The 23,145-nt window shown below is 40.5% G+C and overlaps 3 protein-coding genes across 3 annotated transcripts; all 3 read left to right on the top strand.

Annotated features, from left to right (window-relative positions):
* Positions 1-1,440: 1,440 nt before the first annotated feature.
* Positions 1,441-6,990, top strand: LOC139442623 (phytanoyl-CoA dioxygenase domain-containing protein 1-like). Its single transcript, XM_071223478.1, has 9 exons — positions 1,441-1,774; positions 2,213-2,330; positions 2,788-2,888; positions 3,273-3,414; positions 3,537-3,631; positions 4,013-4,118; positions 4,807-4,891; positions 5,040-5,241; positions 6,424-6,990. The coding sequence occupies exons 1-9, from the start codon at positions 1,637-1,639 to the stop codon at positions 6,544-6,546; spliced, it is 1,110 nt and encodes a 369-aa protein (XP_071079579.1). The 5' UTR covers positions 1,441-1,636; the 3' UTR covers positions 6,547-6,990.
* Positions 6,991-9,388: 2,398 nt separating this feature from the next.
* Positions 9,389-14,586, top strand: LOC139443217 (phytanoyl-CoA dioxygenase domain-containing protein 1-like). The gene is made up of 9 exons (XM_071224189.1): positions 9,389-9,531; positions 9,912-10,029; positions 10,475-10,575; positions 10,941-11,082; positions 11,221-11,315; positions 12,039-12,144; positions 12,369-12,453; positions 12,609-12,810; positions 14,479-14,586. Exons 1-9 carry the CDS (start codon positions 9,394-9,396, stop codon positions 14,584-14,586), a joined length of 1,095 nt encoding a protein of 364 aa, XP_071080290.1. The 5' UTR covers positions 9,389-9,393.
* A 2,344-nt stretch (positions 14,587-16,930) lies between these two features.
* On the top strand, positions 16,931-22,809 carry LOC139443987 (phytanoyl-CoA dioxygenase domain-containing protein 1-like). The gene is made up of 9 exons (XM_071224887.1): positions 16,931-17,209; positions 18,282-18,399; positions 18,572-18,672; positions 19,006-19,147; positions 19,442-19,536; positions 20,432-20,537; positions 21,243-21,327; positions 21,428-21,629; positions 21,924-22,809. Exons 1-9 carry the CDS (start codon positions 17,072-17,074, stop codon positions 22,044-22,046), a joined length of 1,110 nt encoding a protein of 369 aa, XP_071080988.1. The 5' UTR covers positions 16,931-17,071; the 3' UTR covers positions 22,047-22,809.
* The last annotated feature ends 336 nt before the right edge of the window (positions 22,810-23,145 follow it).

The raw sequence follows: 23,145 nt of genomic DNA on the forward strand, positions 1-23,145 counted from the left end.
CTCGCTAAATACAATGTTTATTCCTAATGCAGGATATTTACCATCCCCAAACACACTCGCGTGATAACTTCTATATATCTAAGATAAATTCGAAATATGTATTAAATCTATTTTCATTGTCAATACCAAAAGACGTTAAAGATGGTACTTGTTGTTTTCCTGCCTGGCGTTCGGTATCAAGGGGCTAAAACAAGGACTGGTCGGCTCGGAGTCAGTAAATTGTGTCTGAGTTCGGCATTCATGTTAAACTGGGCCAGCACCATACAATCGGCAATATTCCGGACTGGTAAGAACAGACAGACAGACACACACACACACACACATGCACGTCTCTATATCAGTGAAATAATCTTAGACATGACCTTAAACACCATTCACCATTCTGCTTTTGTGTGAAGCTCTGAAATTAATCATACAAATTTGATAAAAAACCCATTTCTTTTGCGCATCATTTTATAAGTTTATCTTTGTTTCTTATAAACTACATGTATAACTAATGGGTGGTTTTGCTTTTCCTGGCAATGTTGTGTCATGTCTGCCTATTCGTGCACTCCCGACTATGTTCTGAATTGAACCATTGTTTTATGATTTGTGCGAACTCCGACCGTTTTCCCTGGAATATATCACTTGATATACTCCCAACTTCAAACAAACAAAACGTCACAAGACTTATCGACATGCATACAGTCAGAAAAATCCCTTTAGTTATGGGTTGCTGTGAATGCATTCAGTTTACCAGAGCCTCTACCACGGCACCACACGTCATCGGTAAATGATGACTGCTGAGAAATGCATTCCACTGTGTTTATACATAGCTCTGTGATAACTTATAGAGGCTTTGACATCAACAGCACTCTCTAAAACATCCACGTCCTCACATCGAATAATGTGGTGCTGCTACTGATTTCGAATGAGTATGTTTTTACGCCCCTTTTAGCAATATTCAAGCAATATCACGACTGGGGGAGATGCTACTGGTGAATTGATTTAGTTAATTAAATAAATTACTAGTAAGCAACAGTTTCGTCATATTAACACATCAAGGTTTTAAAGACATGACCAACACGGATCTTTGAACTTGAAATAGGGGGTTGAGGGTAGGGGTTGGGGGGGGGGGGGGAGGGGGGGGGGGGGGGGGGGCGCAGATGTATATTTTCAAGGGAACGTAACAAGTGGTCCGGCTGTGAGATAATGGAGAAATGCGTGCGAGGGTAGAGTGATCATAAAAAAACTAGGGTATCATTAGTGTAAAAAGTAGGTTACCTCCCTAACGCTTTGTCACGCACGTACGCGACATTCACGAGTATATAAAACATGTTGATATAACAAGAACTCTTTATACCATCTTGGTTAATTCAGACGCAAATGTCTTCATCATTGAAGTAATAAATATTCTCTACTCCACATCAGCAACTAGTTGGGCTTTTCGCAACGGCTTCGTCAAGGAACATTCACACAAAGCGAGCAGTGTCTAAAAGTAGCTATCGTGGTACTTGAGGAATGTGATTCGTTCAAGGTCATAGAATTAGTGATAAACTATAAACACACAGCCTATCACCTGCCTTCCTGTCACTCGGTTATTACTTGTTACAACGTCGTATCACGGTATTTACCTTGTGGTGGCTGAGGAACAATCATGTCTACGACGGCAAAGCGCTACCCTGGGGATTGTGACGAAGCTTACCCCGAAGTTTTCACCGTTCCTCCACCCCAGCCAACTGAAGCAAAGCCAGGACAACTCACAAAGGCTCAAGTTGATCATTTCTTTGACAAGGTGAATGTTTTGTATAGTATGTAAAATGTTTGAAGATAAAATGATTCTGCCTTTATTTAGTGTGTAAAGTAATAACTTTTTATTTTTTTCATCTTAACGAAGTAATGCACATTCAAAAAGGCTGTGTTTGATTGAAAAGATAATTAGCTACATAATTTTGTTTGTATTAAGTGGTTTCTGATTAGAAAATGAGCCTTACTCACTCACATTATCTTCATGTTTTTTTTCCGTTCTTCGAAGAGTTCTGTATATACTGAATACAAAAAGGTAGGATCATGAATACTTGCTGGGATATCTTTTGGTAGTAAAGACTGAGCATACAATTACATAAAAATATCCCCTCGAAATATGCACGATCCCCAAAATTTACTTGACAATGGAGGCGAAATAGAATAATAAAAGCGATGATCTGTTCTAAAAGATATTGATATGCTCCAGGGTTATCTGATAGTGGAGAAGTTCTTCTCCAAGGAGGAACTGGATCCTTGCAGAGAAGCCATAGAGAAACAAGTTGAAGATCTCGCTCAGAAGTTGTACAAAGGAGGAAAGATTAAAAGTATGTTATTTCTACAGAGGATTTCTACAGTTGTATTTTAAAAATGTTCCAATTCACTATGCTTTTTTCGCTATCTAGATTGACAAATTCATGTTCAACAATGATATAAAATCCGTTCATCTATGCTTTATGTCTGATCCCATAACAAATTAATTCGAGCCGTGAAGATCCGGGAAAGAATAGGTCTTCAGCAACCCATGACTGTCATAAACAGGCGACTATGCTTGTAATAGGCGACTAACATGATCGGGTGGTCTGGCTCGCTGACTTGGTTGATGCATTTCATCGTATCCCAATTGCGTGGATCGATGCTCATGACACCAATCACTGGATTGTATCATCCAGACTCGATTATTTACAGACTACCGTCATATAGCTGGAATATTGCTGAGTGTGGCGTTAAACAAACAAACAAACAAAATGACAAACAATTTAATACATGTATGTATCTTTTCAGATTTATACGAGGACAAAGGGTTGTTTGAGCGCTTGTCGTGTATTGAGAAAGAGTTTCCCGGTGCCAATATACTCTTACATAAAGCAGGGAAACTACCTCCGGTGCGTGGATATTAAAAGTCGATTAAAACCATTCTTGGACAATGGTTATTTTCAGTATTACGATTATAATTAACAATGTGTTCATTACGAATTGGGAGCACCGGTGGCCTAGTCGTCTAAGGCGCCGCAGGGTTGCGTTCCTTGGGCACGCCAGAAACCTATGATTGTGGCTTAGAATCCCGGTTCGCCCCGATTATGTTTCTAGGTTTGTGAGCACATTACCCGTGCTTGTGGGTTTCATCAAAGTGCTGAACGTCTGACACATTCATCACTTCGGGCTTTCCTCCCACATTAAGTTGACACGCTGTGTATGACTGGAATACTGTTCAAAGCGGCGTCAAATCCAACGCACTCCCTCATGACTACTTTTCTTTTGAATGATAGGCCTTCCGTGCAGTTTGGAGCAATGACCGACTCTTGAATTTGGTTGAACAACTGATTGGACCCAAAATAGCCGGACATCCAGTTTGGAACCTGCGGACAAAAACACCAAAGAACAACGCCACTACTGTGCCGTGGCATCAAGGTGAATAGAGGTTGCATCTCATCAAGAATTCACTTATTGCTTTATTTAACAAATATTTCTTTCAGATCGTCCCAGCAATGCTGATGTTGATAACGATATAAGACGATTTGTTTTCATTTAAGATTCTGGTTACCTTGACAACGAGTCTTACAAAGTCCTGCAACCAACGGCTTGGGTTCCGCTTCTGGATGCCAATGCACAAAATGGATGCATGGAGGTTAGCAACGATACATAGCTTTAAATATCATGTATGTAGCTAGACTGTATACTATGTCCAAATCGACCCAATCCCATTGTCCATTCGGCACGCCAGAAATTTATGAAATTCCCATCCCGGTTCGCCCTAATTATATATTTCTAGGTTAGTCAGCACCATACCCGTGCTCGTGGTTTCATCAAAGTGGTAAACGTCCGAGATCTGCATCACTTCGGGCTTTACTCCCACATTAAGCTGACACGTCGTGATATGCTAGGATACTACTCAAAGCTTAAACCCAAGTCACCTACTCATTCATTTCAACAAAGATATTCGGGAAAAGCCAATGCACTACACATGTCATTCACTGTCTGGTGTAATTCAAAGCTCCTTGGTTCCCAGGTCGTATCCGGCGGTCACCGACCAGGTCGCATCTGTCGTCACACGTGCTGCTGGGCGGACACGTGGTATGTGGAACTTGCAGAGGACGAGATGGTGAAGACTCTGGGTAAGATGTGAATCCCATTCTTATTGCACTGCATTAAATAAGTATATTAGGCAAGACATATGTTTAACTGTCGTTACGTATTGTATTATCTTTACAAACACACATCCATATGCGATACCCATTCATTGGTGAATATTGTATGTGAATATTGTATGCATTCAACAGGGCATGGGCGGTACTACATTCATCAATGCACCTAAGTAATATCCCGTTCTTAGGTAAATGGGAACTTAGTATCATAGAAACACGTTTTCACTCCATGGCAATTGTAAAATGTAATTAGTAGGGACAAATATACAAAAGTTAAATACCTCTACTTCCTCCTTAAAAAAGGTTTCTCATTTATCAAAACGGTTTAAGATTACCCCGTAGGTAAACGCTTCTTGATAATTGCCAGTGCTATCTGTGTAGAGGAGTAACGGAAACAAATACTATTGACACATGTAACGCTTGTGACAGCAGCCTTCTTGATGACTATAAACACAACATTACATGAACAGAACTTGTGCAAGGACCACGTCGATATACCAAAGTTATATCAGGCGAGTTAAATTTGTGTAATACCGAATTGTGAATCATGTTACACCGACACAACATCAAAATGTTGGGTTTTGTCATGACCGATCGTCAGCTGAGTGCCAAGGTGAGTGCCAGTGAGTTGATATCAGACACTGCTGTATTGTTCCAGGTGTGGACCTGGAAAAAGACATCAAACTGTGCCCAATTCCCTACGGCGGGATGCTTTTGATCAACAACATGATCCCCCATAGAAGGTAACGCAGTACTTAATACGGTAACGCATTGTATTGTAATATTGATATACCTAAATGCACATACATAAGACAAACGTTTAACCATATAACTCAATTGAAATATTCGCTTAATTTTGGAAATAACGGTATAAATATTTACTTTATGCAGTCTGCCGAATGTTTCCAACGAGATCCGGTGGAGCATGGACCTGCGTTGGCAGGATCCCGCTAAACCTTACGGCTTTTATGGCCTGAAGGAGGGGATTCTGATGAGAGATCCATCCAAGCCTGACCACAAGATTGACTGGTCGCCATTTGAGTCTGTGGACAGACACGAAACCGCCAAAGAAGTGTTGAACGAAGTGAAAGAGGTATTGTTTGTTTAGTCTGCTTTGAATAATACGAAGAAGGAAATAGTGAATATTACTTATAAAGGTATCGATAGTAATTGTTCAATCGAAGAGGTGTGTGTGTGTGTGTGTGTGTGTGTGTGTGTGTGTGTGTGTGTGTGTGTGTGTGTGTGTGTGTGTGCATGAACATGGAAACATTGTAAACATACAGGTGAACAAGGAAACATTGTAAACGTACATGAACATGGCAACATTGTAAACCTACATGAACATGGAAACAGTGTAGACATACAAATGAACATGGAGACAGTGCAAACACACAGCTGAACTTGGAAACATTGTAAACATGCAGGTGAACATGGAAACATTGTAAACGTACATGAACATGGCAACATTGTAAACGTACAGGTGAACATGGAAACATAGTAAACATAGTAAACATGAACATGCCGATACAGTAAACATACTTGGGGTCCCATTGAAACAAAATATGGTGTCATGAAAAGGTGAAACATACGTGCCAAATTGATGTGCAGCTTACAGAGCCAAGGATAAAAGTATTTTGAGAGAGACCATACGAGCACAGTAAAAAAATATCGCAAACAAGGAACATATATTTGTGTTTAATGCCACAACTCGAAAAACAAAACTGATTGAACAAAACTGATTGTGCCGTGGCCGTAGACAGCCTTTTTTCAATTAGGCACCATTATAAAAATCCAATTCGAACATCTTTTCAATATTTCCCCAATTACACATTAGAATAATGATTTTTGTGTGAATGATTTATATTTCCACATAACCTCATCAAATAATCATCCTTGTAATGTATTGTCCATCTTCAAATCTGCTTTTTAACAATTGCTTATTGTGTAGTCCATGACAGGTTGTATGATCAGATAGCTTACGTCAAGCTGACGAGTACCCATATGACTCATGAGTCCCATTGGAAACGGTGATAAGACTTATTCGTTCAGTAAATCTAAGTACTTTACAAAAACCGCTTGTAGACCTATAATGAACCGTAACAAATGTTATAATTGGGATAACGCTTCCTTTGTGAAGTGGGGCGGTCGGGTAACCTAGTGGTAAATAGACAAATGGCGTAACGAACAACTTCTCAGGCCAAACTAGGTTTGGTGGTAATGGTAGATGACCCGGCATTGGAAAAGTGTCGTAGTATATTAACCCTATGTGTTGTAGGACGATGCCTTCGAAACCACGATTCAGGGCCCCCATATGGAGAAGTGGGAAATGACGCACGAGAACCGACACACAGCCAAACTCGTGAAGGGAAAGTCTTACAGCAGCTGGCACAAGGCATGACACGGAGGCTGACTTTATCATGACGTCATGCTGATGAATATTTTTGCATATTAATTCTTGATGAGAAAGTTTAGTATTAATGTTGGACCAAGTACATATACATAAGCACAGAAGTGTGACTGTCATAATAGTTTCACGAAACACGAGTCCGAAAAATAATTTCTGTCATCCACACTGTGATATTAGCAGCCCTGAAAGAAATAGTTTCTGTATTGAATACGTGCAAGCTAACATTGCAACAAGACTTCAACAATGACAGTATAAACTGTGTCGTCATGGCAAATGGCGTAGCCAATCCTGTGTGTGTCATATGTCAACAATGCCGCCTGCATTACGTCATCAAGGTTGCAGGGTTTCTGGACTAATTCGGCCATGTAAGCTTGGTCTGGATTCACATTAGTTCGCTCTTCTTGAAACATATAGGTAATAAACATATATTATTTACTTCATGTTGGTTATTTATGTCAATTGGAGTTGAACTTGGTCACATTCATATTTAGACACGTTACCTCTCCTCGATTTTTAATACTTAACGCAGGCATACTATAGCTGTAGCGCCAGACACTGTCCAGGAATATCCAGCATATATCACCTTTAACGCTAATCTCTCTGACTCTCGTTGCTCTTTTTTTAAATGTTTGTTTTAAGTTCGGTGGTCGATACACCTCTCCTGTTTTTGTCGTCTAAAGCGCCGCAATTCGCTGTTCCAATGCAGCTTTCCTTAGGATTGCTAGAAAGTTATGATCGTTGGTTCGAATCCCTATTATCCCTGATTATGTTTCTAGGTTTGTCAGCACCATGCCCGTAATTACGGGTTAACGTCTAAGACCTGCATAATTTCGGGCTTTCCTCCCACAAGGCTGACAGGCGGTGACATAACTGGAATACTGTCCAAAGCTAAACCAAACGCGCTCACTCACTCTTTCAGTACAAGTGTAGGGTTCACAACAATTCCGTCTCTGACGTTCCTACTTAGATCATTCTTGTTAATAATATGTTTACTTTTAATTACTGACGTGAATACGTCACAGAGAACGTAGTAACTTTCCCGCATGGGATACGAGAAACGAACCATCTGGCAACATTATGCTGTCTCGTTAATGTTTTACTCCGATGCAATACCTCTCTGCTCGAGGATCTGAGGATCAGCGCCAACGAAAGTCCCGTCAGGTAAATGAACCAATCAGCGTCGATGTTGCTAAATTCTTAGTAAAAATGATCGAAACATTCGGACCATCATATCTGATTTCAGCACCTCGAAAAGAACTTAAACGACAAATTCCTAAAGTAGAAAGTATAGCGGCGCCATTATATTGTTACGCCCCCCCCCCCCCCCCCCCACACACACACTTCACGAGATGATATATTTATTATATACTTTTTGTGTAGTTTCCCCCCGGACAATTATAGTGTAAAGTGTAAGTTTCGGATGTTAGTATCTTTTTTATATCTAAGATAAATATGTTTAAAATCTATTTTCTTTGTCAATACCAAGAGACGTTAAAAGATGGTACTTGTTGTTATCCTGCCTGGCTTTCGGTATTAAGGGGCTAAAACAAGGACTAGTCGGCTCGGAGTCAGTATTGTTATAAGGTTAAAATGCGTCTCAAAAACATTAGAAAATGGTAACAAATAAAACCGTTATAGCTGCAATGAGGAGTTGCATTAGAGATACAAAGTGACAGAGAACCTTTAGTTCGAAAGGAATTAATAGATAAAAGACATTTCACATTTAACACAAGTGTATTCTTGACATTTCATATTTATCATTGGATTGGTTCCATTGTATCGTCAATTAGTTAATGAAACAAGCAGAGATGCAAGTTATGTTTCATTTTTAGCAGTCGGAGTGATGAGCAATCTGGCACGTAGGCTTGGTATTTTTTCGATTACGACACCCATGAGTTCATGGTCAGATCTAACTTTTATCTAATCAAAATGAGGTATTGTGACATGTGATAAAGACAGGCCAGGCCCGAACACTGTAACATGATACCCTAACATTAGGAGAGGAGAGCGCGGTTTGCAATCGATCGAGTTTTCCCGATTGACGAGTCTGGCCAGTCAGATGCTGTCCTGTATTGATAGATGGACTGAGTAAGTAAAACTATGTGAGTATAAAGCTGGTGTTGCGTTTCTTTATTATGCGCTTGTGAATGCTGATAAAGTCAACTTGGAGTAAGCGTCGTTAAACCAATCACTCCTTGACGGAGCCGAGCCGATGCTGACAAGTCGAGTTGCAAAGTCATGGCTTAACTTACTATGATGACCATGGGTTGGTGAGGGGTTGGGGGGTGGCGTAGCAGATGTATGTTTTCAAGGGAACGTAACAAGTGGTCCGGCTGTGAGATAGTGGAGAAATACATGTGAGGGTAAAGTGATCATAAAAAAATAGGGTACCATTAGTGTAATAAGTGGGATACCGCCCGAACGCTTTGTCACACACATAGGCAACATTCACGAGTATATAAAACATGTTGATATAACATGAACTCTTTATACCATCTTGGTTAATTCAGACGCAAATGTCTTCATCTCTTCATCTATGAAGTAACAAATCTTCTCTACTCAGCATCAGCAACTAGTTGGGCTTTTCGCAACGGTATCGTCTGGGAACATTCACACAGAGCGAGCAGTGTCTAAAAGTAACTATCGAGGTACTTGAGGAATGTGATTCGTTCAAAGTCATAGAATTAGTGATAAACTATAAACACCCAGCCTGTCACCTGCCTTCCTGTCACTCTGTTATTGCTTGTTACAACGTCGTATCACGGTATTTACCCTGTGGCGGCTGAGGTATTACTGGTATAGGCATTATTGGTCACACATTGTAGAAGAGGAACAATCATGTCGACGACGGCAAAGCGCTACCCCGGAGATTGTGACGAAGCTTACCCCGAAGTTTTCACCGTTGCTCCACCCCAGCCAACGGAAGCAAAGCCAGGACAACTCACAAAGGCTCAGGTTGATCATTTCTTTGACAAGGTGAATGTTTGAGGATAAAATGATTCTACCTTTATTTAGTGTGTAAAGTAATCATTTATCATTTTTTTCATCTTAACGAAGTAATGCACATTCAAAAAGGCTGTGTTTGATTGAAAAGACAATTTGTATTAAGTGGTTTCTGAGTAGAAAATGAGCCTTACTCACTCACATGTTTTACGTTCTTTCTGTATATACTGAATACAAAAAGGTAGGATCAGGAAATACTTGCTGGGATATCGTTTGATAGTGAAGACTGAGCATACAATTACATAAAAATATCCCCCCGAAATATGCATGATCCCCAACACTTACTTGACAATGGAGACGAAATAGAATCATTATAGCGATGATCTGTTGTAAAAGATATTGATATGCTCCAGGGTTATCTGATAGTGGAGAAGTTCTTCTCCAAGGAGGAACTGGATCCTTGCAGAGAAGCCATAGAGAAACAAGTTGAAGATCTCGATCAGAAATTGTACAAAGGAGGAAAGATTAAAAGTATGTTATTTCAACAGGGGAAACACGTGGTTATACTTTTAAAATGTTCCAATTCACAGTGCTTTTTTGGCTATCTAGATTGACAAATTCATGTTCAACAATGATATAAAATCCGTTCACCAACGCTCTCTGTCTGATCCCATAACAAATTAATTCGAGCCGTGAAGATCCGGGCGAGAATAGATCTTCAGCAACCCATGACTGCCATAACAGGCGACTATGCTTGTAATAGGCGACTAACAGGATCGGGTGGTCAGGCTCGCTGACTTGGTTGATGCATTTCATCGTATCCCAATTGCGTGGATCGATGCTGATGACGCCAATCACTGGATTATATTATCCAGACTCGATTATTTACAGACCACCATCATATAGCTGGAATATTGCTGAGTGTGGCGTAAAACAAACAAGACAAACAATTTAATACATGTATGTATCTTTTCAGATTTATACGAGGACAAAGGGTTGTTTGAGCGCTTGTCGTTTATTGAGAAAGAGTTTCCCGATGCCAATATACTCTCACATAAAGCAAGGAAATTTCCTCCGGTACGTGGATATCAAAGGTCGATTAAAACCATTCTTGGACAATGGTTCTTTTCAGTATTACGATTATAATTAACAATGTGTTCATTACGAATTGGGAGCACCGGTGGCCTAGTCGTCTAAGGCGCCGCAGAGTTGCGTTCCTTGGGCACGCCAGAAACCCGTGATTGTGGTTATAATCCCGATTCGCCCCGATTATTTTTCTAGGTTTGTGAGCACATTACCCGTGCTTGTGGGTTTCATCAAAGTGCTAAACGTCTGACAGATTCATCGCTTCGGGCTTTCCTCCCACATTAAGCTGGAATACTGTTAAAAGCGGCGTCAAATCCAACGCACTCCCTCATGACTACTTTTCTTTTGAATGATAGGCCTTCCGTGCAGTTTGGAGCAATGACCGACTCCTGAATTTGGTTGAACAACTAATTGGACCCCAAATAGCCGAACATCCAGTTTGGAACCTGCGGACAAAAACACCAAAGAACAACGCAACTACTGTGCCGTGGCATCAAGGTGAATAGAGGCTGCATCTCATCATATAGTAACCTTACAACGAACTGACTTTTTGCTTTATTTAATACACATTTCTTTCAGATCGTTCCAACAATGCTGATGTTGATAACGATATAAGACGATTTGTTTTCATTTAAGATTCTGGTTACCTTGACAACGAGTCTTACAAAGTCCTGCAACCAGCGGCCTGGGTTCTGCTTCTAGATGCCAATGCTCAAAATGGATGCATGGAGGTTAGTAACGATACATAGATTTAAATATCATGTATGTAGACTATATGTTATGTATTAATCGACCCGTGAAGATCAAGGTAGAGAATATGTTTTCAGCAATCCATACTTGTCGTAAGAGGCAACTAACGGGATCGAGTGGTGAGGGACGCTGACTTGGTTGATGCATGTCATCGTATCCAAAATGCTGACATTGATACTCATGATGTCAATCACTGGATTGTCTCAACAAACAAACTGGGTCCGCTTGTCATTTGCCCAAATCCTTCAGTAACGACCCTTAGCCAATAACAAACAGTCCGTGATCATGGGCTTCACTAAAACAGAATCATTGGCCTTTCCTCATGCATTAGTTTGACACGCCAAAGTATGACTGTATAAATACTGTACTGTATAAAGCGTCAATAAATCCCACTGTCAATTCGGCAGGCCAGACATTTATGAAATTCCCATCCCGGTTAGGCCTGATTTTATTTCTAGGTTTGTTAGCACCATACCCGTGCTCGTGGTTTCACCAAAGTGGTAAACGTCCGAGACCTGCATCACTTCGGCCTTTACTCCCACATTAAGCTGACACGTCGTGATATGCTAGGATACTACTCAAAGCTTAAACCCAAGTCACCCACTTATTCATTTCAAACAAAGATATTCGGGAAAAGTTAGTAAACCAATGCACTACACATGTCATTCACTGTCTGGTGTAATTCAAAGCTCCTTGGTTCCCAGGTCGTCACCGGCGGTCACCGACAAGGGCGCATCTGTCGTCACACGTGCTGCTGGGCGGACACGTGGTATGTGGAACTTGCAGAGGACGAGATGGTGAAGACTCTGGGTAAGATGGGAATCCCATTCTTATTGCGCTGCATTAAATATGTATATTAGACAAGGCATATGTTTAACTGTTATATCAGGCGAATTAAATTTGTGTAATACCGACTTGTGAATCATGTTACACCGACAGAACATCAAAAGTTGGGTTTTGTCATGACCGATCGTCAGCTGAGTGCCAAGGTGAGTGCCAGTGAGTTGATATCAGACACTGCTGTATTGTTCCAGGTGTGGACCTGGAAAAAGACATCAAACTGTGCCCAATTCCCTACGGCGGGATGCTTTTGATCAACAACATGATCCCCTATAGAAGGTAACGTAGTACTTACCAAGGTAACGCATTTTATTATAATTATAATTATTGATATACATACATGCGCTTACATGATACATACGTTTAACCATATAACCCAATTGACATATATGCCTATTTTTTGAAATAACGGTATCAATATTAATTTTATGCAGTCTGCCGAATGTTTCCAACGAGATTCGGTGGAGCCTGGACCTGCGTTGGCAGGATCCCGCTAAACCTTACGGCTTTTATGGCCTGAAGGAGGGGATTCTGATGAGAGATCCATCCAAGCCTGACCACAAGATTGACTGGTCGCCATTTGAGTCTGTGGACAGACACGAAACCGCCAAAGAAGTGTTGAACGAAGTGAAAGAGGTATTGTTTGTTTAGTCTGCTTTGAATAATACGAAGAAGGAAATAGCGAATAGTACTTATAAAGGTATCGATAGTAATCCCAGGACAGTGGTGGTTATTGTTCAATCGTAGAGGTGTGTGTGTGTGTGTGTGTTTGTGTGTGTTTGTGTGTGTGTGTGTGTTTGTGTGTGTGTGTATGTGTGTGTGTGTAAACGTACATGAACATGGAAACACTGTAAACGTACATGAACATGGAAATATTGTAAACATACATGAACATGGAAACATTGTAAACGTACATGAACATGGAAACATTTGTAAACGTACATGAACATGGAAACAGTAAACGTACAGGTGAACATGGAAACATTGTAAACATACATGAACATGGAAATATTGTAAACATACATGAACATGGAAACACTGTAAACGTACATGAACATGGAAACATTGTAAACATACATGAACATGGAAACATTGTAAACATACATGAACGTGGAAACATTGTAAACATACATGAACATGGAAACATAGTAAACATGAGGTGAACATGGAAACATTGTAAACGTACATGAACATGGAAACAACTCGAAAAACAAATGCTTAATTTCATTACATTTTGAACAAAACTGATTGTGCCGTGGCCGTAAACAGACTTTCTCAATTAGGCACCATTATAAAAATCGAATCGAACATCTTTTCAATATTCCTCCAATTACACATTAGTATAATAATTTTTGTGTGAATGGTGTATATTTCCAAATAACCTCATCAAATAATCATCCTTGTAATGTATTGTCCATCTTCAAATCTGCTTTTTAACAATTGCTTATTGTGTAGTCCATGACAGGTTTTATGATTAGATAGCTTACGTCAAGCTGACGAGTACCCATATGACTCATGAGTCCCATTGGAAACGGTGATAAGACTTATTCGTTCAGTAAATCTAAGTACTTTACAAAAACTGCTTGTAGACCTATCATGAACCGTAACAAATGTTATAATTGGGATAACGCTTCCTTTGTGAAGTGGGGCGGTCGGGTAACCTAGTGGTTACAGTGTTTGCTCCGAAGACCCGGGTTAGATTCCCGACATGGATACAATTAGTGAATCCTATTTCTGATGTGCCCCAAAGTGATATTGCAGGAATATTGCTAAAAGCACTCTTTTGTGAAGTACAGATTCTAGTACTTTTGGGGGTTGAGTCCTATCCGGTATCGAAGCCACATTGCCAGAGTGAGGCACCTAGTCGCCAGCACACAAAGTCAGCGATCTAACCCTTTCTAAAATGAAAGTCCGACAACTGGTAGTCTAGATCACGTACTTTGTGTACCCCTCTGACAAGTGTAAATATGCAAGTCCGGATGGGACTCAACCCCCAAAAGTACTAGAATCTATACTTTACTAGGGAAGTGTTATGGCAAATATAACATGTATTACATTTGACCACTTTTTAATGGCTCCGTGTGTTCCCTCATGAACCGACCTTATTTAAAGGTTATTTTAGGTAACATAACATACTTCTTAAAATCTAATCTTAAAATACGTCCGCGATCGGTAAATAATGTTTCCCTTATAGACAAATGGCGTAACGAACAACTTCTCAGGCCAAACTAGGTTTGATGATAATGGTAGATGACCCGGCATTGGGAAAGTGTCGTAGTATTATATTAACCCTATGTGTTGTAGGACGATGCCTTCGAAACCACGATTCAGGGCCCCCATATGGAGAAGTGGGAAATGACGCACGAGAACCGACACACAGCTAAATTCGTGAAGGGAATACGTGCAAGCTAACCTTGCAAGAGGACTTCAACAATGACAGTATAAACTGTGTCGTCATGGCAAATGGCGTAGCCAATCCTGTGTGTGTCATATGTCAACAATGCCGCCTGCATTACGTCATCAAGGTTGCAGGGAATCTGGAATAATTCGGCCATGTAAGCTTGGTCTGGATTCACATTAGTTCGCTCTTCTTGAAACATATAGGTAATAAACATATATTATTTACTTCATGTTGGTTTTTTGTGTCATCCGGAGGAATATTCGTGTTCTTTGTGTTTTTTCATTTGAACGAATCGAAACTTCTGATTCGAGGTGATAAACTATTAAACCGAATCGTTTTAGAAAGCTGGCAGCTGATTGGCTCAAGAATCTTCTTCTTGGTTCACGTGACGCGACCTCCTATGGAGGTTTCACGAGTGGCGTAGGCCCGAGTGAACATATCTCCTTTTCCCTCCGTCACGAGATGAGTGAAAACATGATATTTCACGAGACACATGAGTGAGTGAGTATGGTTTTACGCTGCTTTTAGCAATATTCCAGCAATGTCACGGCGGGGGACACCAGAAATGGGCTTCACACATTGTACCCATGTCGGGAATCGAACCCTGGTCTTCGGCGTGACGAGCGAACGCTTTAACCACTAAGCTACCCGACCGCCCCTACGAGACACATGAACTATCCTATTTATTATATACTTTTTGTGTAGTCTTCCCCCGGAAAATTAAATTATTATATTACAAATGTAAAAACCTTGAAATGTAAATTCTCCCTACCTAACGCACAGGGACGGTATTAAGACGGTATTGAGTATGTTATAACTGTTTCACTTACTATCATTTCTATTCCGTATAAACATCACATGAAACGGAAAAGGTATATGTTTACTCGCCCGGAGGTGGTTATATACTTACAGTTCGGAAGTCCAAGGACGAATATATAGGGGTATTGGTCGACGCACCTTGGATAAAGAATAATAGTACATTTATATGGCGCTGTACTCCATGCATAAACCTGCCCTGACGCTTCGACATTGTTACTCCGACCAGTGGATCAGTGTGCATTCAACAATCATTTCTCAGCTCCCCGGGGAGTATATTCCCCAACATGCCTGTGAGGCGCAAGAAAGTTTACGATATTGTCATCTCATCCTACTGGGTACCCATCCACTGCTGGTGAACAGAGGCTCATTTTTAACACAGTCACAAGGAGCCACCATATGTCCATTTGCTTCAGTGTAATCAAAGTCTATAGATGTAATACAGTTACTAAGGACCTGTAACAACCAGACACACTCCACCTTACACTTACAGCAACCCCTCTCAACCTGGAACACAGTCATACTGTACTTGTACAATGTAACACGGCCATACTGTACCTGTAACACAGTCATACTGTACTTGTAACAGTCATACTGCACCTATAACACAGTCATACTGCACCTGTAACACAGTCATACTGTACCTGTAACACGGTCATACTGTACCTGTAACAAAGTCATACTTCACCTGTAACACAGTCATACTGCACTTGGAACGCAGTCATACTGTACCCCCAACACACATCGTACATGCTCTGTACCTTTAATACCTGTCATAATGTACCCGTAACACCAGAATCGCATAGTTGCGTCCCTTAGCCATACCAGGATATGCCAGCTGTGGGTTCGAAACCTTAGATCATACAAGCATTATACCCGCACTTACTGCTTTCGGGTTGTAAATGTCTATTATGATGTAAGTAACGTTTGTCTTGTAATTTTCATTAAATATCTGACGCGTGGGGAATATGTTCTAAACGACCAATCTCACTTTCTGTAAAAAAATATAAAAAAAGGCACTCCTGAACAAAACGTACTCAAAATGTTGCAAATCAAATAAAATTGAACGTCTAAATCGTGTATATAACTTATTTATTACAAGTTATCCAATTCTTAAGTGAGTTTGGTTTTACGCCGCTTTCAGCAATATTCCAGCAATAACACCAGAAATGGGCTTCACACATTGTACCCATGTCGGGAATCGAACTCGGGTCTGCGCCGTGACGAGCGAACGCTTGAACCGGCCGCCCCCTTCATTTGATGAAAAACGTAAAGAGGGCAACGTGGAATTTTATGGTTCACAGTCTGATGTGTTCTAAAATATGATAGAAATACAAAAGCACGGGAAGGAATCATGCAGTCTAACATGTAATCTATGTATGTCACCTAAAATAGAATCTAAGGTATCTTGAGTTTAAACATAAGTTTAAGACAACACACAATATGTATATTCACACGCATATTTACATATATAGTATGAATCCATATATTTCCCTTAGTCCATTCGGATGTAAACGTCGTTACATACGGCAATACCGAGCGCAGTGCTTGAAACAACGACGAGGCATTTCAGATGAATGTGTTTCCGATGTGATACGGATAATTAGATCAACTCAAACCAGCAATCAACTCACTAGCACACAGGCATTACTGGTCACACATCATAGTAGAGGAACAATCATGTCGACGACAGCAACGCGCTACCCTGGGGATTGTGACGAAGCTTACCCCGAAGTTTTCACCGTTCCTCCACCCCAGCCAACTGAAGCAAAGCCAGGACAACTCACAAAGGCTCAAGTTGATCATTTCTTTGACAAGGTGAATGTTTTGTATAGTATGTGAAACATTATTATCATATTTTACTTTATTCTACAGTTATTCAGTATACCAAATAATATGTTAGGTCAGACAATTCTTTTCTTCAATAACGCGCGCGTGTGTGTGTGTGTGTGTGTGTGTGTGTGTGTGTGTGTGTGTGTGTGTGTGTGTGTCGCTGCTTTTGCTAGACGTCTGCCGGTTGTATAGCGCTAGCCCACTGAAATACCATGCCGCAGATTAACATGGACACCCCACACACATGCTCTATGTATAATATACTGAGCCGACAATCCTTGTTTTATCCACTTAATTACAGAGTTACTTTTCCCTTTGATTTTCTTAGTATTACACGTCGATCCTTGGGTGACGAAGGCAAGCTCGCATACTTTCTTCAATCATTTTCCGCGAACAAATTGCATAAGGGTGCGGGGAATAATTCAATAAAAGTTATATGATGACGCGAGACTATACAAATATCAGCGAGGCGAGAGTCAATCATGTAACTGTTTTTTATCCTATGACCGACGAACATGCCCCTCAGTGAGGAGGTCACATCTGCACGAGATCTTTCGGGCGCGGAATCTAATTTATCATATCAAAATGTCTGACATTGAAGGGCCAAACTTTTTAATGAGATCACGAATGTCGGCACCCCTTTGTGTAAACCTCGTTCTCCATTTTATTATTACAATGGATGCAATGAAAATTTTATTACTTCTCCTGACTTGTATGTTGTTACAATGTATTGTGTGAGGGTGACCCAGTTATCGGCCAACTCCGCCTACATTTGGTGAGTAACCAATTGGCGATTCCCTAAAAGTGTGGTGATATTTCAGATGCATATGCGATATCTGAGATATCAGGGCCTGTTTTCAAGTATGTCATTATCGCCATGAAAACATCAAAGAACATTATGCCGGCTCTCGGATGATTGCCGGTCGAATTGTTCATACGATCTTTTAATTTTTCATAATCATATTTAGCACTATTTATTATTGTGTTTAATTTGTCACTGTCGATGTAATCTGAAATGATATGACGATGATGTTCTAAATATTGTGCTCTTCCCCAGGGCTATCTGATAGTGGAGAAGTTCTTTTCCAAGGAGGAATTGGACCCTTGCAGAAAAGCCATAGAAAAACAAGTTGAGGATCTCGCTCAGAAGTTGTACAAAGGAGGAAAGATTAAAAGTATGTTATTTCTTCAGAGGACACAAGTGGCTTTACACTTTCAAATGTTTCTGTGCACAATGCCCTTTAAGCAATCCAGATTTGCAAAGATATGTTCAACAATGGTATACATAAATATTGATATGCCAAAACCAAGGATATCACATTGATTGATATGCGTATGCCATTGCAGATTTGTACCAAGACAAAGGGTTGTTCGAACGCCTGTCGTTTATTGAGAAAGAGTTTCCTGGTGCCAATGTCATCTTACATAAAGCAGGTGTCCTCCCACCGGTATGTAGACAATATAATAGTCTTCATGTAATCTGTTAAAGTTGCTAAAACATCTTGTCCTATCAGTGAAGGTTTGTACTTATCTGTAATCAGAATGTCAAAAACTAACCACTGACCCTTCCTTCAATATGAGGGGCGGTCGGGTAGCCTAGTGGTTAAAGCGTTCGCTCGTCACGCCGATGACCCGGGTTCGATTCCCGACATGGGTACAATGTGTGAAGCCCATTTCTGGTGTCCCCCGCCGTGATATTGCTGGAATATTGCTAAAAGCGGCGTAAAACCATACTCACTCACTCACTCACTCCTTCAATATGAATGCTTCTTAAAATGCAGGAATTCCGTGCAGTTTGGAGCAATGACCGACTCTTGAATTTGGTTGAACAACTGGTGGGACCAAACATAGCTGGACACCCAGTGTGGAACCTGCGGACAAAAACACCTCAGAACAACGCGTCTACAGTTCCATGGCATCAAGGTAAATAGAGGCTTCCCTTCAGTGCACTGTAACCTCGTAAGACTTTCGTTTTTAGGGGCTGTTGCGTAGCCTAATGGTTAAAGCGTTAGCTCGTCACGCAGAAGGCCTGGGTTCGATTCCCCATATGGGTACAATGTGTGACGCCCATTTCTAGTGTCCCCCGCCGTGGTGTTCATGGAATATGTCTAAAGGCGGCGTAAAACCATACTCACTCATTTGTTATATATTGTTTCAGATATATTTCAATCAAGCTGACCATGTTGATATTAATAATACATAGTTGTTTTAATTAAGACTGTGGTTACCTTGACAACGAGTCGTACAAAGTCCTGCAACCAACGGCTTGGATTCCGCTTCTCGATGCCACTGCTCAAAATGGCTGTATGGAGGTTAGTAAGGATAACTAAAACATCATGCGATTAGATATTCGGTGACTATTATGCACTTGTCAGATTTCTGGCTTAAGGGAGATGAGCCTTCTTCATGCAAAAGAAGAATATGCAGGAACCCCAGTGAACAAAGACCCCGCTGCTTGTTTCGATGATTAACTGTGCCAAGAACCATGGATTCAAAGCTGTAAATACGACCCTTGATCTGTCAGTACCATTACCAACCTCGTGGGTTTTATAATGTCGGTAACCATGCAATCAGTTTCCTTAAATATGAATCTGAATGTGATTTTCTGAGATTTATATGACCAACATGTGATCAAGAGAGGGTCCAGTAAAAAACAAACCTTTTACTTGTCATGCCATCAGTTGTGAGGGTTAGTTGGAACCCAGCAATTAAACTATTAATCCTTGGACTGTCAGTTCTGTATCGGTGCTTGTGGGTTTTACTATAGGGGTTTTACTATAAAAGGTAAGCCTTCATCAGAAAAGATTTTCTACGACATAAGACCCTCTGTGTTCAAACTGAAATGATGTTGGTTCAAAGCTGCGATAATAATTATAGTGTTGATAATAGGAAATTAGTACGTTTGCTGTTTCTTTTGCTCAAGTTTGATTTTGTTTGACTCACCCAACTCTTTGTACTATAAATGACCAAAATGGCTGACGAAAAAAGGTGGGACCAATGGATTTCTTAAGCATTGTTATATATAGAATAGATGGGAACAAAAAAGCAAACTTGAGGAAAAAATCGACAAACCTGAAAAAAACGTGACATTTCTCCTATACCTTAAACCCAACCCACTCAACAAGTGACAGAGTTCTGTAAAAGTAATAATACCAGTGGACTACACTGTCTACTGTATGATGTTATTCAAAGCTCCTTGGTTCCCAGGTCGTATCCGGCGGTCACCGACCAGGTCGCATCTGTCGTCACACGTGCTGCTGGGCGGACACGTGGTATGTGGAACTTCCAGAGGAGGAGATGGTGAAGACTCTGGGTGAGATGGGAATCCCATTCTTATTGCACTGCATTAAATAAGTATATTAGGCAAGACATATGTTTAACTGTCTTTAAGTATTGTTTTATATTTACAAACACACATCCATATGCGATACCCATTCATTGATTTATGCATTTAACAGGGCATGGATGCCACTGCGTTCATCAATGCACCTAAGAAACATCGCATTCACAAGTTTGTTTGTTTGTTGTTTAATCTGCACTCAGCAATATTCCAGCTATATGACGGCGGTCTGGAAATAATCGAGTCTGCACCAGACCACCCAGTGATTGACATCATGACAATCGATCCACGCAATTGGGATCGATGACAGGCATCAACCAAGTCAGCGAGTCTACCACCCGATCCCGTTGGTCGCCTCTTACGACAAGCGTAGTCGCCTTTCATGGCAAGCATAGGTTGCTGCAGACCTATTCTACCCCGGATCGTCAGGGGTCGCATTCATTAGGGCCCGGATATGCGATATTATTTTCCGTCTGCATTAATGATAATGCATACATCGTTTACGTATTAATGTAATGACGAACTGTGATATGATCATGAGATGACCAATAAGCATCGCCCACCTCAGAGATAAGAACGTTAAGTGTTGTCATGGCTGGAAGACGTTGACGACGTTTTATACTCAGCTGGGTGCCAGAGCGTTTTGTCGTGTCATGCACAGATCATGGATTGTTCCAGGTGTGGATCTGGACAAAGACATCAAACTGTGCCCAATTCCCTACGGCGGGATGCTTTTGATCAACAACATGATCCCCCACAGAAGGTAATATATAATGCTTTTTGCCAAAAAATACCTTCCTTTGTAAACTTCCCACTCCTCATATTTTGATAATAATTGATACCCATTCTTTATATTTATTCAGTCTGCCGAATCTTTCCAACGTTATTCGATGGAGCATGGACCTGCGTTGGCAGGATTCGTCTAAACCTGTCGGCTTCTACGGCTTGAAGGAGGGATTACTGATGAGGGATCCGTCCAAACCTAACCACAAGATTGACTGGTCGCCATTTGTAGCTGTGGACAGAAGTGTCACCTCAAAACAGGCTTGCAATAAGGGCGAGAAGGTAACGACATGTGGTCAATTCCAGAGAAACGAAATTAACTTTCACCACAGTAAACTGTATTCATTTTGACGTTATTTCGTGTATACTATCAATAAGAATAAAAGTGATCAACAGCTGTAATATTGCCTGATATAGCCAAAATGCATTGACAATGAATTCAAAACGTGGAAACAATGACGAAAGTGAAATATCTTAAGGGATAAACCCACACTATTGAACATCAGCCAATCAGTCGATGTTGTGACGCTAATGTAGCAGTATATGGAATGAGGAATATGATGGTATATGTTGCAGGAGGATGAGTTTGACACGACGATCCAGGGTCCCCACATGTTGAAGTGGGAGATGATTCATCAGAACCGCCACACGGCAAAAGTCGATAAGGGGAAGCATTTCTCTAACTGGCACAAAGCATGACATGGAACCCAACAGGCACACACGTTATCATGCATACATGTATATCTTTGTATATTAGTCTAACATGTGTAGCTATGCAAATATATGACACATGTACATATTATAACTTTGCATTTTGTTGCTGTATGAGATATTTTAATGTCTGTGCTAGTACATAGATATACGATTCGGTTTATCAAACTGATTCTACGGAACGTGTATGAGAATAACAATTTTTATCGTATGCAGTATTTTATGGGTATATTAACCATTGGGATAATTAAATCTTACCAAGAAATATAAAGTTGTTTTATGCTGATTGGCTAAGTCATGCATGTTGTTCCACGATCGTTGAGTTGAGAGGCTATTGACAAACATGATGTCATAACAATGCATTGTCATGACCTCAGTATTATGAGTTTATGTCATTTTATTTATTTTATTTTGATAATTCTATGTAATTTATAGAATGTCCCTCATGATTTATGGTTGAAAATTACAAAATTAATAATACACGGTGTGTTAGCTTAATGTGGGATTAATGTCAGCTTAAGTCCATAAGCTGGAGAAATTATGTCTTCTAAATTGAAAACTGTGCCGAGAAGCTATCAGTTTCAACATGACGTCGTCAACAGTGATAGGCACCAATGTCATCTTCTACTTAGACTTCACTGTGCAGTAACTAAACAATGATGCAAATTTTAACCACAAAATATAATTATAAGAGCGGAAAAAAGTAACCCTGCTTTATATAATGTTGTGTAAATGCAATGTTATTAAAAATATCATCATAATATTTGTTCAATTATCAGGTCAATGATTTATCATGGACAAAATCCATACTTGGTTACAGGAGACAGAAGGACACGCCCTGGAAGAGGGGTGGTGTAACACCTCAATTAATAATGTCAATATATGATGTAACCACCATTTGCTTGATAAAGATGAGGCAGTGTGACGCACTGAACACACCAGATGCTTAATAACAGCCCGGGGAATGTTGTTCCAAATGCCGATCAAAGATTGGTCCAACTGAGCTGGCGTTACCGGCTGGTTCGGATCCTGTCGTAGGCCTCTGTTCCATGTCATCCCAGGGGAGGGCCTGGAGAAACAGCCGGCC

Source organism: Haliotis cracherodii, unplaced genomic scaffold, assembly GCF_022045235.1.
Source record: "Haliotis cracherodii isolate W230 unplaced genomic scaffold, xgHalCrac1.p SCAF_5, whole genome shotgun sequence".
Lineage (NCBI taxonomy): Eukaryota > Metazoa > Mollusca > Gastropoda > Lepetellida > Haliotidae > Haliotis > Haliotis cracherodii.